Source organism: Melanotaenia boesemani, chromosome 4, assembly GCF_017639745.1.
Source record: "Melanotaenia boesemani isolate fMelBoe1 chromosome 4, fMelBoe1.pri, whole genome shotgun sequence".
In the NCBI taxonomy this organism is placed as follows: Eukaryota; Metazoa; Chordata; class Actinopteri; order Atheriniformes; family Melanotaeniidae; genus Melanotaenia; species Melanotaenia boesemani.
The window spans coordinates 40,534,706-40,552,435 of record NC_055685.1 but is presented as its reverse complement, the minus strand read 5'-3'; the positions used below and the strand labels follow the sequence as shown (position 1 = coordinate 40,552,435).

The 17,730-nt window shown below is 44.6% G+C and overlaps 1 protein-coding gene across 2 annotated transcripts; it reads left to right on the top strand.

Annotated features, from left to right (window-relative positions):
* Window positions 1-11,008: 11,008 nt before the first annotated feature.
* Window positions 11,009-13,693, top strand: LOC121637615 (acylphosphatase-2-like). Of its 2 annotated transcripts, XM_041981776.1 has the most exons (4): window positions 11,009-11,107; window positions 11,232-11,248; window positions 12,502-12,611; window positions 13,428-13,693. In XM_041981776.1, exons 1-4 carry the CDS (start codon window positions 11,017-11,019, stop codon window positions 13,540-13,542), a joined length of 333 nt encoding a protein of 110 aa, XP_041837710.1. In that variant the 5' UTR covers window positions 11,009-11,016; the 3' UTR covers window positions 13,543-13,693. The 2 variants fall into 2 exon arrangements, with proteins under 2 accessions (XP_041837710.1, XP_041837711.1); XM_041981777.1 differs by lacking the exons at window positions 11,009-11,107; window positions 11,232-11,248 and adding an exon at window positions 11,276-11,397.
* Window positions 13,694-17,730: the final 4,037 nt, after the last annotated feature.

Genomic DNA, 17,730 nt, shown 5'->3' with positions numbered 1-17,730 from the left:
TAACTTATCTTGCTTTTAATCATTTTAATGTAATTTATTATTTTATTGTGATTATGTGTTGATTATGTGTTGATGCCTTTTACTATTCTAAATATCTGTAATGTCTTTGTTTTATGTAAAGCACTTTGAATTGTCCTGTACATGAAATGTGCTATACAAATAAACTGCCTTGCCTTGCCTTGCCTATTACTGATAAGATATTTCTTGATTAGGGGCTTAAGATGGACAGGGTTCATCAGAGTCCAAATGACAAGCCAGGTGAGTTGGGGCCAGGAAGGGGAAGAGGAATAGTCCAGTAAGCATAAACGAGGTCCGACGAGGAATGGAAGAAGAGTTGGAGCTTATAAAGCCCAGTGATGGATTGCTTGCAGGTATGTGTGATAAGTATTCCGGAGCGGGAGAGCAGTGGTGATTGGCAGAAGAGGGTGTGTCCGTGGCAGAGCCTGGTGCAGCTGTGACAGTACTGCCCACGGTAGAAATTCACTCCATCAGGTGGGATGTGTGTGACAGAAGGTCCTTAGGAATCTGCTCACTTCTTGTATTTTACATTCTGTCTGGCCGTTGGTTTGAGGATGGTATCCAGACGATAAACTGACAGAAACCCCCAGTAACCGGAGAAAGGAGTGCCAGAAACGGGATGTGAACTGGGAACCCTGACCTGATACGATGTCCTCTGGGAGCCCAAAGTTCCTGAAAACGTGTTTGAATATTGCCCTGGCAGTATCAGCTGCTGTGGGGATACTGGCAAACGGTATCAGCTTACAGGCTTTTGAAAATTTGTCCACTACAACCAGAATGCAGGTGTTACCTTGTGAAGCAGGAAGGTTTGGTAAGTAATCCACTCCTAAGTGGGACCAGGGCTATTGTGGAATGGGTAATGGTGGCAATTTCTCTTCTGGGAGATGTCTAGGGCTTTTTGTTTGGGCGCAGGCTACACATGCGGCCACGAATCTGCGTATCTGGGAGGACATTTCGGGCCACCAATAACGATGTTGCAGCAATCCTAGGGTAGCTTGATGACCAGGATGACCTGTACCTGGGGAAGCATGAGCAGTCTCTATAAGTAGCTGCCAAAATCCTGGTTGAACAAAGATACGACCTGCCTGTGTCTCTGGGGGTGCAGTGTGCTCCATAAGCGCTTCCTGGATGTGTTCTTCCAGGTCCCACTAAATGGCTCCGACCGTAACCTGCACTGGTAGAATGGGCTCTGGTACCTCAGACACTTCTTCCTTCTCATTAACCCAGGACAGGGCATCCGCATGACTGTTCTTGGATCCTGGAACATTATTAATAGAGAAATTGAATCTGGTGAAAAAGAGAGCCCACATGGCTTGACGGGGGTTAAGACGTTGGGCTGCTCTGATGTAGTATAAGTTCTTATGGTCCGTGAGAACAGGTGTGCTGCTCCCTCTAACCAATGTCGCTATTCTTCCAGTGCAAGTTTAATAGCGAGTAGCTCACAATTACCTATGTCATAGTTGTGTTCAGCAGGACTTAATTTCTTTGAAAAAAATGTGCATGGATGAAGGCGGGGTGGATCTCCAGACCGTTATGACAGCACAGCTCCGACACCGGTAGTAGAAGCATCCACCTCGACAGCAAAGGGTAGTTCTGGATCAGGATGTCGTAAAACAGGTGCTGTGATGAAGGCTTGTTGCAACTTTTGAAAGGCTGTTTTGGCTTCTGAAGTCCAGGAGAGGTTTCTATGTTTATTCTTTAGCATGGCTATGAGAGGAGTGTTCAAGGTGCTGAAGTTTCGTATGAATTGTCTGTAAAAGTTTGCAAAACCCAGGAAACGCTGGAGGGCCTTTATGGTGTTGGGTTTTGGCCATTCCAGAATGGATTGAACCTTTTTTTTTTTTATTCATTTGAACGCTGCCAGGCCAAAACAGGCTTCACGACAAAGTTCAGGGGGGCGACCTGGAAGCCGAGCAGACAGCAGGGTCAGTTCAGGGGGCGACCCGGAGGCCGAGCAAACAGCAGGGTCAGTTCAGGGGGCGACCCGGAGGCCGAGCAGACAGCAGGGTCAGGTCAGGAGGCCGGCCTGGGGGCCGGACAGACCGGGGCAGAATCTTCGGTGGTCGACCAGGAGGTCGAGAAGACTTGGGCCGGACCTCTGGAGGACGACCTGGAGGACGCACTGACAACATGGTTTCTGGCGGACGGGCAGGCTTGGACCGGCACTCAGAAGGACGGGCAGGCTGGATCTCCGGAGGCTGGGCAGGCTGGATCTCCGGAGGCGGAGCAGGCTGGATCTCCGGAGACTGAATCTCTGGAAGGCGGACTGACTGGGACTGACTATTCGGAGGGCTCAACAGGCACCATAACGTGACGAGCCCTGGGACCAGAGAACATAGCATAGTCAAATCGCCAACCTCAGGCAGCGAGGTAGGAGCGATCTCCTCGGCGCCGGGGACCAGAAGAGGAAAAGGAGCATCTTGACCAGGGACCTCCTCAGGAACAGGGACCAGAAGAGGGAGAGGAGCGTCTTGAATGGAGACTACCTCAGGGACAGGAACCAGAAGAGAGGCGTCACAACCGTTGACCCCCTCAGGGACAGGAACCAGTAGAGGCGTCACAACCATTGACCCCCTCAGGGACAGGAATCTGAAGAGACGGGCAGGACCTGGGTGCCGGCGTGGGACGCCGAAGAGCTGGGCAGGACCTCAGAGCTGGCGTCAGACATTGCAGTGCTGGGCAGGACCTTGGAGCTGCCGTTGGACGCTGAAGAACTGGAGCAGACCTAGGAGCCGGCTTGGGGCTATGAAGCACTGGAGCAGACCTGGGAGCCGGCGTGGCAAGCTGAGGCACTGGAGCTGGAGGCAGAGACATGGACATCAAAGCTGGTGGTGACACCTGTGACGTAGAGTGTGGAGCTGGTGGTGGCCTCTGTAACGTAGACCTCGGAGCCACTGGCAACACCCGAGACGTGGACCTCAGAATTGGTGGTGAAACCGGAGACTCCGACCGTGGAACTGGTGGCATCACCCATGGCGTGAGGAGTGGAGCCGATGGGGACTCTGGAGACGTGAAGCGCGGAGCCGGCGGCCAGCTCATTCTGCCTGCTGGGTCCGGTTCTGGTCAGATCCTACTGTCACGGTCTGCGGTGGAGGTGAGGACCCAAGTGCAGGCAGTCAGGGCAGGAGGCAGAACTCGGTGCAAGTAACAGGGTTTATTTCCCAAAACTCAAGACAGGGAACCAAACAAGACAGGGGATAAACCATAACATGTACCGCATATGACTACATAAGAGGACACAAGAGGATCTGACAAGGAGTGACTGAAAACCAAGGACATATATACATGGAAGGAGTAATAGGGAACAGGTGAAGTGGATGACTAATTAGACCAGGTGTTCTAACGAGGCAGAAACAGAAACCACAGAGCACACAAGGGAAAAACTAACATGACAAAACCAAAACCCCAAACCATGACCTTAAAGCAGAAACTAACGACAAAAACCAGAACTATAATCCAAAACCATAACTAGAAAACGAACATGACCCACACACAGCCCTTGATCGTAACAGTCAGCTTTGCTGCTGCTCAGGGAGAACGGGGTTCCTCACTGTGAGCTACTGCAGGCAGAAACAAGTGTTAGATGTGGCGAAAGACGTGATTCATCAGCTACAGCTAATTCCTGCAGACTTCACAGACACCCAAGGTACTGTTAAGAGGTTACATCATGAGCTCCAACTTTAAGCGTGCCAATGGGATAATGCAAGCTTGCAAAAAACACTAAGAGTGCACTCAGGTTAAATAATTTTAACTAAAAGAAAAATACCAATGCCTGGGTTTATTTTGTTTTATTTTGTCTTGTTCTGTTTTCAAGAGAGAATGAGAATCATGCATCACCCTGGACAGTGATTTAATTGTGAAATGTCCCCTTCACCATACGAAATTTTGAGGACCAATTAAGAGTTCACCTGACTGCATAAGGCAGGTTCCTTAATATACGAGCTGATGGTGAAAAGGGTTACATAAGTATAAACTTTCATCTCTTACATCTCCTCAGACTTAGTGCCACTGTGATGAGGTTCTTTGTTAATGCAATAATCATTGCTCATAAACTGTGCAAATATGTCCAAAACTACAGTGCAATAATTATTTACATATTTACCAGAATGAAAAAAAAACACACAAATATATACCATTTGTCTTTCCTTAGACCAGACAAATATCCAAATAGTCCAACCTCAGTTCATAGAGCCTCCTTCCAAATGTTAGTTATGCAACTAAATGACCCTCCAGTGAACCCCACATAACCTCTGAAACGTTTCTTTAAATACTCTAAGCCCCTTAACTCAGGCTCAGAAATTCCAGATTTCTACACATAAATCAGTTTTTATCAAGTTCTTCTTAAGTTCATATGAATACAAATAATAAAAAAACAATTTATACATAATTATTCAGGATAAACATCTTTATCACAGTATCTTAACTACAAAAATGATAAATTTTTTAAAGATAGAAATGTTTTGGTGCGTACTTGAGTGGTCATGTGATTGTGATGTTACTTCCACATCTGGGAAGGTTGGCGATTTAACAGATGATTGGGAGTGTTGACTCGGTTTTGAACCAAGAAAAGGTGTGGATAGGAGGAGGGCGGTAAGTAACAATCAAACACCACATACACAGAAAACCTAGCAAAAATTACCCTTATGTTTGTACCCGTAATATATGCACAGCTGTCAGTTATGACACAGCTTCATAAAAGGTGCCATTAACAGAACACTGTCCAATCTCATTATCAACAACATCTCAGGTTTTAGGACAGTTAGTCCCCTTACCTGTGGTTTTCAGGACAGACCGGAAAGCCGCATTACATGTTTTTTCACGAAAATCAGGACAATCTGCCTACTTATGATTTTAGGACAGATACTTTGCAGTTATTTCTGGTTGACCAGGTACAGGAACAGGGGATTATATTTGATAACTTTTTTAGTCCACATGGATTTGCTTTGTAAGTTGGACCATCAGTGAATATTTTCCTCAGATTTTATCAGGTCTTTATTATTTTTTCACTTCATCTGCTGATTTGGTCTTTTAACAGAAAAGATCCAGACTGATCCTGGTAGGTCCAGACTGATCTTGTCATGGTCTGTGTCATGGTTGTGCTCTGTGTGTGTCTGAAGTTTGCAGGTAGGGCTGAGCAGGTTGCCATGGGGACTTAGGGCGGAGACTGGAACCACAATTGACACCACCTGCAGCTCATCATCAGGCTCGTTATCCGGCTCTCCTCCCAGCTATTTAAGGACAAGCAGGAGCTCCAGTCATTGCCATATTGTCTCACAATTCTGTGTGGTAATCAGGCCTGCCCTAGTGATCTTCATACGTTGCTTTGCATTTAAACCTAACCTTGTGATCTCTACTCCTCAGCACATTGACATCCACCCCTTGGAACTTACTAGCAGCTCTGGACCAAGACATCTCCTTCCACCACCTCATCGCCTAAAGTTTTACCTGCCTGCTCGCCCTGCCAGTCATCCAACACTTCCCCCGTAACTGGAGATCCTTCCCTGGCTTACCCCCTCCGCCGTCATTCCCCCCACTGGAACACAGTAAGCCGTTGCTCCCCGCAGTTATTTCCCATACCTCTCATCATATCCACACTAACCGTCTGCACTCTCTTAGGAAGAGCATCCCGGACCTGGACCAAGCCTTTCACAATTATTATCAATAAACACTGTTATTTTCTCCCGCAAACTGTGTGTGTTCTGTCTTTGGGTTCCCCTCCGCTCTACATCCTCAGATCGTGGCAGTCTGTGGATTTTGATTGAGGTTTTTGTAGTCTTGTCATGTTTAGGTCTGTTTTTTTACTTTTTTCTTTGTATGTTTTCATGTTGTGTATTCTGTTTTGCTTTTTGCTTCCTGTTCATTAATTCAGTTGGTTTAATTTGTTCATTTACTTCACCTGTTTCTTATTAGTCCTTTGCTGTTTTTAAGCCTATTGGTTTCAGTTCCTCCTTGCCATTTCATTGTAGTCTTCATGTCATGTTTCGTCCATGTCTTGTTCTCGTTGCATTTCCTGTGTTATCCAGTGCATCATTGTTACAACCTTGTTCCTGCACTGCCCTGCCTCCTGCCTTGTCAAGCCTGCATTTGGGTCCCCCAATCTAGTGGTTCCCAACCTACTTTCTTTGGGGACCCCTTTCATTCAAACACTGAAAAGCCACAGATGCTTTCAAAAGTAAGATTCTCAACATAATGTATTCTGACTGAGACCTATTATTCCATATATACATACATTCTTTTCTTAAAATAGGGACAATGTTGGATAATAATCACAATGGATCTGAATGGTCAAGGCCTCAAGGACCCCATGCCTTCTTTGGGGGACCCACCTGGGGGGTCCAAGAACCCAGGTTGGGAGCCAGTTCTTTAATCCACCCCAGAGCTTTGGACTAAAATCAGTCTGGACCAAGATCTCTCAGACTGATTTTGGTAGATCCAGACCATCCCCCACACCAAGTGTTCAGGTTGCTCCCCTCCAAATGCAGATACCTGCCTTTGAGATGCAAGACTAACAAACTAGGGCTTCATTCCTGTCATACATGGCCCTCATGGAGACAGGAGAAAGTTAACATAACCTCATTATAATGGAGAACAAAGAGGACTCTTCTTACTCAGGCAAGTAATGGAAGGACTGACTGGAGATTCACGGAGTGAGTACAGGAGAGGAGCGGGATCCTCTCCTGTAGAGCATCAAGGTCCAACAGGGAATGAACATGGACCTGGGGAATATGAGGACTAGTGAGTTGATGGGAGACAGGTGTGACTGAACAGGGATCCGGGGAGAGATTGACTAAAGGGCAGGACTGGAGTGAATGTGTCAGGGTGAGATGATGAGGAACAGGTGTGGATGATCAGGGAATTGGATGTGGTGGTTGTGGTGCCTGGCTAGACCAGGTGAGGGCATGACTATTCTCATCAGGGTAGTTTAGGGGATTTGAATGATTCTATTGTATTCTACAGCCATTTAGCAGACTTTAGCTTGCTCTTAAAAGTGGATAAGGACTCTGCTGATCGGACGGAGTTTGGTAGATGGTTCCACCACCAGGGAACAACAGAGGAGAAGAGTCTAGCTACTGATGTGGCGCCACCTTGTGGTGGGAGCACTAGGCGTCTTTCACTGGCAGAGCGTAACTGTGGAGAGGGAGTGTAGCTCTGGATTAAGGAGTGGAGGTAGACCGGAGCCGTTTGGGTTATTGTTTTGTAAGCCAGAAGCAGAGCTTTGAATCTGATGCGCTGCAACTGGAAGCCAGTGGAGAGCGATTAGCAGTGGAGTGACATGAGCTCTTTTGGGCTGGTTGAAGACCAGACGTGCTGCTGCATTCTGGATCATCTGCAGAGGTTTAACTGAGCATGCAGGCAGGCCAGCCAGTAAGGACTTGCAGTAGTCAATGCGTGAAATGACCAGAGCCTGGACCAGGAGCTGGGCCGTGTGTTCAGTCAGGTAGGGTCTGATCCTCCTGATATTGTAGAGAGCAAATCGGCAAGATCCAGCAACCGAGGCAACATGGTCCTTAAAGGTCAGCTGGTTGTCTACCATGACACCAAGATTCCTGGTAGAAGACGTAGGTACAAGCGTGATGGAGTCAAGCTGCACACTTATCTGTGGCGGTAAGGAAGGATTGGCTGGAAAGACAATAAGCTCGGTCTTGGACAGATTTAGCTGAAGGTGACGATCCTTCATCCATGCGGAGATATCAGCAACATGCTGATATTCACATTGAGACGGTTGTGTCGTCAGGTGGGAAAGAAAGGAAAAGCTGAGTGTCATCTGCATAGCAGTGGTAGGAGAAACCATGAGAGCTAATGATGCACCGAGTGAGGAGGTGTATAGTGAAAAGAGAAGAGGGCCAAGTACCGAGCACTGAGGCACCCCTGTTGTCAGCACATTTGATCTGGACATTCCCCCTCGCCAAGATACTTTGAATGATCTCCCTGTGAGGTAGGATGTAAACCACGAGAGGACAGATCCTGAGATGCCAAGCTCCGAGAGTGTGGAGAACAGTATATGATGGTTGACCGTGTCAAAGGCAGCAGACAGGTCCAGCAGTATAAGGGCTGAGGATTGACCAGCGGATCTGGCAACCCGTAGGGAATCAGTAACTGACAGGAGAGCCGGTTCAGTAGAGCGGCTTTGCCTATAGCCAGACTGATATGGATCTAACAGGTTGTTGTCTTGGAGGAACTGTGAGACCTGACTGAAGACGGCCCGCTCTAGTAGTTTAGACATGAATGGAAGCAATGAGACCGGCCGATAGTTTCCAACCTGGGCTGGGTTGAGTGTGGGTTTCTTCAGCAGCGGGGGAACTCGAGCTTGCTTGAAGGCAGAAGGAAAGACACCGGATTTAAGAGAGGAGGTGATAATATGGGTTACTGCAGGTTTGATTGTAGGTAAAATGCTCTGCAGGATGTCAGAGGGAACAGGATCAAGAGGACAGGTCGTGGGTTTTGAGTTGACTAGAAGTTTAGAGACTTGGTCCTCATTTAGAGAGCGGAAGGAGCAGAGTGAGGCACCAGTAGCTGGTTTGGTAAGGCTGAGTTGGTCAGGCTCAGTGAATTGGTTACTGATGGTAGCAACCTTTTCAGTGAAGTAGGAAGCAAACATTTCTGCAGTCAGCACAGTGGGAGGCTGAGCAGGTGGTGGAGATAGAAGAGAGTTAAACACCATGAACATGTCGTGTGTTGGGAGCATTGCGGATCTTGTTCTGATAAAAGGCTATCTTGGCCGCCTTTAGGCTGGATGTGAAAGTTTCAGGTTTTTGCTGGTACTCAGACAAGTCAGTGTGTTCTTTTGATTTGCGCCACTTTCTTTCTGTCCGGTTCTGTTATTCCTTAGAACCTCTGTGAGCCATGGACTGGGAGAATTTTGTCTGGCTGGTTTGGACACTAGAGGACACAGTTTGTCCAGAGAGGAGGCGAGAGAGGAGCAGAGTGTTTCTGTAGCCTCATTAACAGTAAGGAGAAGTCTGGGTGGGAAGGGAAGGTAGAGTAAACCTCATCAGACAGCTGTGTAGGTCTGAGGGATCTCAAGTTTCTGCGGTAGGACGCCATTTTTGGAGCAGCTTTATCAGCTCTAGCTGGCTTGTATTATCACCAGCCCCCTCATATCATTCCTGTCCTAAATAAATTCCACTGGTTTCAGGTGAAGCATCAAACCCTTCCCCTTTACATTCAAGACATCCATACCCTCTCTACTTCTTATCTATCTGATTTATTTCTAATCTCCAACCCAGTCTGCTTCCCTAATCAGAATCAGAAATACTTTATTAATCCCTTGCAGGGAAATTCATGTTTTCAGTACAACCCATCCAAGACTAGACAAAACAACATATAACACAAACAAGAACAGGCAGACTGACGGAGCAGCCGTTTCAACAGCGCTCCTTGTCTTAGATATAGGTGAAAGGTAACATTAGGGGAGTAAGATGTAGCTGGAGAGGATAAAAAAAAGGCATCTCCACACTGGGCCTAAGGGCCCATTATTGAGATACAAAAAACACTCCTCAGTACATAAAGAACATAACTCAGACAATCACAACATCAAACACGTGGCGGGGGGGGGAGAGGGGTCTCCCATCGCAGCAAGTGCAGACGCAGCTGCATTCTCAGAGCGCGTCCAATCAACCCACTGCCCGGGAGTGGAGGGAGGTGGGGGGGGACCCAGACAGTGAATCTCGGGGAGGTGTATCTGTAGTGGTGTACTTGAGTGTGGTGCTTGTGTGTGCGTAGAAGTGAGCATATGAACTTTGTCCCAGTTCTCCCTCACAGTCTCTGCCGCCTGATGATAGTGGGCATCCTTGGGAGCTGATCCAGGTTAAAGTCCATCGCCCGTGAGGAGGGTGGGGGTAGGATGGGGGGACTGAGCATCCGTCAACAAAACATTCCAGGGAACTTTAAACCAGCCATCCAAGGCCAGTACAGGGAGCCGAATTTGATAACAGCATTTGTTTTGGTTCAGGCCAGAGCTGTTTCGTCTGCCTTGAGTCTCTCAGTGGTCCCACTGGCGACTCCAATCATCCGAATTTGTGGGTCAATTTCCATCCAGCCGAGCCGACAACTTCTCCAAGTTGGTGACCATCTTACGTACAAGCTCAGAAATCGCAACCAGTTTGCCATCCAGAGCTTGAATAGCCTCCAGTTTACGATTCAGCTCCTGCACCACCAAAGCCTGATTGTTCATAGCTCGGCACACACCAGCACAGAAATCCGGCAGCTTGCCAGTGACTGCCGACAGTGTCCGAATTTTGCGATATGCCAGGAAACCGCCCGCTCCAAAAAGCAGAAACCCAGTTATCATGAATCCAAATGTATAGATGTCTTCAGCGTCCTCAACAGAAAGGATTGACAGACACATGACTTTCCACACTCCCCAGGAATCCATCACATATCCAGCATAAAACGTTCCGCCAGGACAAGCAGGCTCCCCTACACCTGTTTTCCGGTTCGAATAAATTTGGTCGATTGCATTTAGGGACCAGCTGATCAAATCCATATCTCAAGATTTGAGTTTCAGAAAGAAATGCAGAGAGAGGCTCAGAGAGATGACAGGACAGTAGCAGGGCAGAGTGGGAGAGGGAGGGAGAAGAAAAGCGTCTGCCTCGGTTGAGAGCCGCTATGAATTTTCTTCACATATCGTCCGTTGAGAGCACATCGTTGATTGAGGACAAAAACTGGACAACCTGCTTCACCTAAAGATGATTTTAAAAAGATATCTTTTCTAAGTAATCACATCTTGACCTTTTTCATTCTTTCCCATTTAAAATGATACAGAAATCATAAAATATAAAGTCATGGATCATATGTGGAACATCAAATTTTAATAAAATAGAAAATCACAGATAATATTAACTACAAATCAAAATGACAAAAATAAAGCAATAAATCTTGACATCATTGTGACACAGCTCAGTGGTGATGCTTTTACTTTGACAACTTTTACAGGAAGTAGTTTTTGTGGTGGTTTTTAATTTCAGAGTTAAAAATAACTGAACGCAGAGCCCAGACATGTTTCTGATCCTGGTTTGTGTCTTCACTGTCGTCATGTCTGAAGACCAACTAACTTCAGTAGATTTTGAGATTTTTGGAAACGTGCAGGGTAGGTCACATGATCTATGATGTTAAGGATGACCCGTTTCAGTCTGCCATGTTTTGTTTTGTTTTTTTTTTTCTGTAAATCTTGAATAATGTTTTCATTGGCTGTCTGTTCTACTTGTGCTCAGGTGTTTGCTTCAGGATGGTGAGCTCCCACTTCACATTAACAGAATCATGGCTGTTGCATGTGCTGTGGCCTGAAAAACACATCTGAAGTTCCCAACAAAACCTGCTGCAGAACAGATGAGCCCAGAGGAAGGCACCATCAGAGCTGGCAGACAAAAATGGAGAGAGGTCCCAGTTTGAAAAATGTTTTAAATTAATACATTTATTTTCTATTTTAAACAATACAACATGAATAGTTAATTCTGTTACACCATCAATAATGACTAATGGCAGATTCTGCAGAGGTCTGATTGCAGTACATTAACCAGCACAACTATCTGTGAGCTTCCTTTGATTTCTAACTTGTTAACTCACACAAAAAACATCTGAGTCACATTTCCTTTGAACCGTGATGAGCTGTAAGGTCACAGAGGTCACACACACACACACACACACACACACACACACACAGAGGTCACACACAGGTCACAGAGAAGTCACCCAGAGGTCATCGAGGTTACAGAGGTCACAGGGTTACAAAGGTCACATGCAGGATACAGAGGTCACCCAGGGGTCACTCAGAGGTTACATAGAGGTCACACAGGTTACAGAGGTCAAAAGATTCATACAAAGGTCACCCAAAGGTTCCAGAGGTCAAACAGAGGTCACAGGGGTCACATATTTTTGAAGATAATTATAGTCCCCACCTGTCTGACACACACATATATGACCTGAGGACATTTAGGGAAGCAGAGAGGTTTCTCTAAATCAGGGGTGCCCATGTCCGGTCCTCGAGGTCTACCGTCCTGCAACTTTTAGATGCAACACTTCTTCAACACACCTGAATCAAATGTCATCTGCATGTTATTCAGCACTGCAGAGGCCTGGTGACGAGCCAGTCATTTAATTCAGGTCTGTTGGAGAAGGGTTGCATCTAAAAGTTGTAGGATGGTAGACCTTGAGGACCGGACTTGGACACCACTGCTCTAAATTATTTAAATTCATATTTCCTGCACCGCTACAGTCTGGATCTCATTAACTCCATCCAGATGTGAAATCCTCCCACTTCCCCATCACAACATGGCCATACACATTCACAATAAAAACAAAGTCAACTTCCACTTAGATGATGATGTCATTTCCTGCCAGCTGTGATGGATCTTCTCAGGACAAAGCTATGTAACATCTGCAGACAGATGTGTTGAAATGGTCATACAGACAGATTATCAGTCTGTTGTCTAATCTGGATATTGATTATCAGATAGGTGACATGTTTTTGTGTTGCTGCTTCAGTACACGGAGGATCAGGGTCGCAGTCTGGGACTCAGCGGCTGGGTAAAAAACACAAGACAAGGAACCGTGATTGGTCAGATTCAGGGACCTGTGGATAAAGTCAATGAAATGTAAGTCTAAACTGATCATTCAGAAAGCTTTCCTATACACCATCCAATCAGCTGCCTGGAAACTACACAGAGGAGTTTCACATAAACTCCACATTAATGGTTTTCCATTTTTAGAATCCTTTAAAGGAACTACATTTCCCATAATGCATTGTTATGGGCCAGGAGGGAACATGACTGGTCTTACAGAGCTGAACAGGTGGTTCCAGCTGGACAGAAAGCTGTAGTGTCCAGCCCAGTCCAGTTCAATAGTAGTAGTAATGGAGGGTGGTCAAAGTATCGGCTCACACTAACCCAGCTTGGATTTCCTGAAACCACAGATGAGCAATAAATTCTTCATCTACTCGATCTGGTCACATTGGCTTCTACTGAGACTACTGATCAAATAAATTCAGACTGAAAATCTGACCACAGTGTCCTCTGATTGGTCCACTGACCTCAGCAACTGCAATGCATTCTGGAAAGGAAATATGTGCTTCCTGATGCTCCAGTGTGTCCTAAAGGAGACAATGAAGCAAGCTCTGGTGCTTAAACATTACCGTCTTTTAGTAGATGCTTTTATCCGAAGTAACTTACAGTGGTTAGGCAGCAAGGTTAAGGGCCTTGCCTAAGGACCCAACTTAAAGTTATTGATATTTGTCCCCTGGGGAATCAAACTCTCCCACACAGGAGACAGATGCCCTGCCAACTGAGCTATCCAGCCACTAAACAGGTATTCACCATCATATGTTAAAGTGCTTGTTAACAGCTGGTGTGGGGAGAAGCTCACCATGGTACAGATGTTTCCAGATGTTTCACCTGTCTCTCATGTGTCTGCAGGAAGCTCTGGCTGAAGAACATCGGCAGTCCCAGTTCTCGGATTGACAGAGCTACTTTCTCCAACGAGAAAGACATTTCCAAACTGGAGCTCCATGGTTTCTCTACACGCTACTGAGCATGCCACAACACCAATGATGTCACATCATCCAGTCAATGTGCACTTTCAAGTTACAGAAGTCTATTAATTTTTGCAGATGATCAATTTAATTTATTTATAAATCTGCTTTTCAGATTTCCTGTCTTTGGTCTTTTTGTTTGTGGCAAGAATAAAGATTAATCTGAATCTTCAGTGTAGTCTGATATTATACTATCGAGTATTAATCCGCTCCTGCAACTAGTTCCCAGTTAAAAGTTGTTTTCTTGTTCTTGATCTGTTAAAAACACATATATGGTGTGCTTTTAAAGATCTAAGACTAGAACCACAAAAGATAAAAGTATATTTTTTGCCTTTATTTATTGCTGATTAATTTCTCACCTTTGATGATCTGAAGGGCAGAAGCTGATCAAAGCTGCTAAAGGTTTCCATGTGGTGGCAGTGTTTTGTTATTAAACCTGTCCTGCCCAGCATCATGACAGCAGAACAATGGTCTGGCTGCCATGTCATGCTGAGATAATTTACTCTGCCAAGAGGAGCCTTTTGGACATGAGGCTCCCCTTGCCCCTTAAATGTTATTCTTTATTATGGGGTTTTGCTTATAACCGCTGGACCAGACTGCAGAAACAGCAGAAAGAAAAAGGTGGATAGAGGAGAAATAGGAAGAAAAAAGAAAAATGGAGAACAAAACAAAAGGTAGAAAACAAACCACAACAGCTGCAATCAGAGCTAAACTGCTGCTGCACCTGGAAAGAAGCAGGAACATCCTAAAGGCTTCTAGAGACCAGCAGACCATCTATTGGGTCACCTGAGAGAAGAACACCTGTAAAAAACATGAACAGCAACAAACATACCAGCAACTAGTATATATATATGTGTGTGTGTGTGCATGTGTGTATGTGTCTGTGTGTAGGGGTGTGTTTGTTTATGTAGGTTTGTATACTAAGCATTAAATACCAGTTAACCCAGTTAAATCCCACCTAAACACAGTTCAACTGGAAAGGAAACAGTCAACCAAACTCACATTGTTCACTAGAGTACTCAAAAGGCTTGAGTGAATTTCACCAATTTAATCTGTATTTATTTGGCTCATTTATTTAATTGCATTTATTGCATCAACATAAACTTACCAAGTTAATAATGTCTATTTTTTTAAGTAAGTTGAACTCAAGTGAACATGGCATCAGTAAATCCAGCAGAATGTTGTCATGGTAATGCAATGTAGCAGTAGCATGTTAGCTAACGGGCTAACATGCTATGTCACATGGTAAAACGTGTAGCTGATAATCTGAAATGTTGATATATCTACTTAGCATTTTTTTTCTAGTATGCTAATATGCTAGCTAACATGCTATGTTGCCATAGCAACAGGTGTTGTAATGTGTTAAGGACCAAACAAGTATGAATACTGTCAACTTTGGTGCAGTTCCATGTATTCCTATGCAGATTAGAGCTAACTGTGTTTCATGGCTAGAAGGCTTTTTTCTGTCGGTTGCCAGGGTAACACGCTTTCTCCTATTAGAAAGATTTGAATAGCATTTGGTCCCCAACTTGTCAGGATGCTTCACATCGAGTTTGGAGTTACTCGCACAAATCCCCTCAGACTAGTTCGTTCAAATACGATGCGTATAAAGTGAAAAAAATGGGGGGAAAAAATGGTCATAAACTCCAAGATGGCGGGCACCCTGTTGCCATGGCAAAATGTGTTCAATTGACTTTTTTGCTCGACTTGGGGTGTTACACGTGTGTACCGAGTTTTGTCTTCATACATCAAAGTAGACTTTGGGGACCCCATTCATTTTGGGATTTTATTTTTTTCTAGGTGGCGCTGTTAAGCCACTTTTGCATTGAAGTCTATACAGACCTTAGAATATCAAAATTTTCGCCAGGCTTGATGCACCTTCTGTATGAAGTTCCTCTGGTTCAGAGCCAGAAGCAAGAAGTTTGGAAAAAAAAACTGTTAACCTGCTATAAAAACAATTAATACCGTTAATCAATTAATGCGTTAATGTAGTAATAAAGCATTAATGTGCCCAGCCCCCATAGATATATTTCCATATATCTCACATTCTTTTCATGTAGCCCTGCTCACTGGGGTTACTAAAGGTAGTAGCATTCCATCAGTGCCTTGCTTGCATCTTCTTCCAGTAATACATTTCTCGCTATAATACTCAGTACCTGACGCAGACCGGATGAACAGCTGAGCTGGTACCTCTTTCTGTCAGCTTGCACTCATGATGAGGTGATTAGGCAGTAGCATGAAGGGGCCTTGCTCAAGATTTGAACTCTGGTCTCCAACATGGGAGATGTGTGCCCTGCCATCTGAGCTAACTGGACTTTCAGATACAGATCGACACACCGGACATGGTGATCATGGATAAGCAGCAAAGGAAAGCCGTAGTGATGGATGTAGCCATCCCCAACGATGGAAATATGAGGAAGAAGAAACCTGGAGAAATACCAAGGAATCAAGAAAGAGCTGGAGAAAGAAAGCCTGGAAGGTGAAGACAACAGTAAGACTCAGGGCTCGAATTACAGGGGAGCTAAAGGGAGTTTGAGTCCCCTGAAGACATTCAGTGGATACTTTAGGAGGGAGACCTAATAATAATTCCACTTTCATGTTACATTTAATTTTTCAATAAGGTTCCTGATGTTTCTTGAAAATAATAGCATTAATTTGTCATTGTTATGTTTATTCATTTAATTAATAAATTAATTAAATCTTCTAAACGACACAGGTGATCCGTTCTGTTTCCGTGGACATCAGCATTGTTTGTTTGTTTTGTGCTGTGAGTATCCAAGCAACAAACACTTAATATGCTTATTTTTATGTTTTTTAAAAGAACTTTCCATCCCTGTTTCTGATTAAACAAGCTGCATACAGTAGTAGTCTTTTGGTAGTAACCATATTTTTGACCACACTACATGCACTAATATTTATGCGCGTGCACTTGACTTGCAAAGTCACAATGCACACCTGAAAATAAGGCTCCCCAAAAGCTCTGGTGTAATTCCAGCCCTGGTAGTACCAGTGGTAATCGGATCACTGGGGGCTGTACATTCATATACATATATACATTCACACACATATATACATACATACATACATACATATATCATTTTAAATTATTCTGAAAAATGCATATAGAGCCATAAAAAATAACTGCAACAAATTTAAACATACTTTTTTATGTATTTAATGATTAATGCTGTTTTATAGGAGCAGCAGAGTTCTGGATCAGCTGCAGGTGTCTGACTGATGTTTTAGGTAGAACCTGTCAAAACACTGTTACAATAATCAAGCCGACTAAAGATGGAAGCTGGACTAGTTTTTCCAGGTTCTGCTTAGACATCAGATCTTTTACCCTTGATATATTCTTAGGCTGATAGTAGGCTGACTTTGTGGTTCCCTTCATGTGGTTCTCAAAGTTTAGGTCTAAGTCTATCACTAGACCCAGATTTCTGGCCTGGTTGGTGGTTTTTAGGTCTGAGCCCATCACTACACCCAGATTTCTGGCCCGGTTGGTGGTTTTTAGGTCTGAGTTCATCACTAGACCCAGATTTCTGGTCTGGTTGGTCGTATTTAGGTCTGAGTCCATCACTAGACCCAGATTTCTGGACTGGTTGGTGGTTTTTAGGTCCGAGTCCTTCACTAGACCCAGATTTCTGGTCTGGTTTGTGGTTTTTAGGTCTGAGTCCATCACAAGACCCAGATTTCTGGTCTGGTTGGTGGTTTTTAGGTCCAGGCCCATCACTAGACCCAGATTTCTGTCCTGGTTGGTGGTTTTTAGGTGTATAGACTGAAGTTCTGTGGTGACCTTTAATCGTTTCTCTTTGGCTCCAAAAACCATCACCTCAGTTTTTTTTTTAACTGGAGAAAGTTCAGACACATCCAGTCATTAATCTCCTCAATACATTTACCAAGAGCCTGTAATATATTGTGGTCGACTGTATCAAATGCATCACTGAGGTCCAGTAAGACTAAAGCCTGGTACACACATAACAATTTTTTAAATCTTTTTAAAATCTTTTTAAATTTTTTATCAGTTTGAGACCTCACACGGGAAGATAAAAAATCAGGCACTGAACAGTTTTGATCTCACTGTGTGTGGTGGCCCAGATAATCTCATCACAGAACAACACACAAATAACGATGCTGTCCTACAAGTGATCTATAATCTAGTCCTCCGAGCTAAACATCTCATGTGA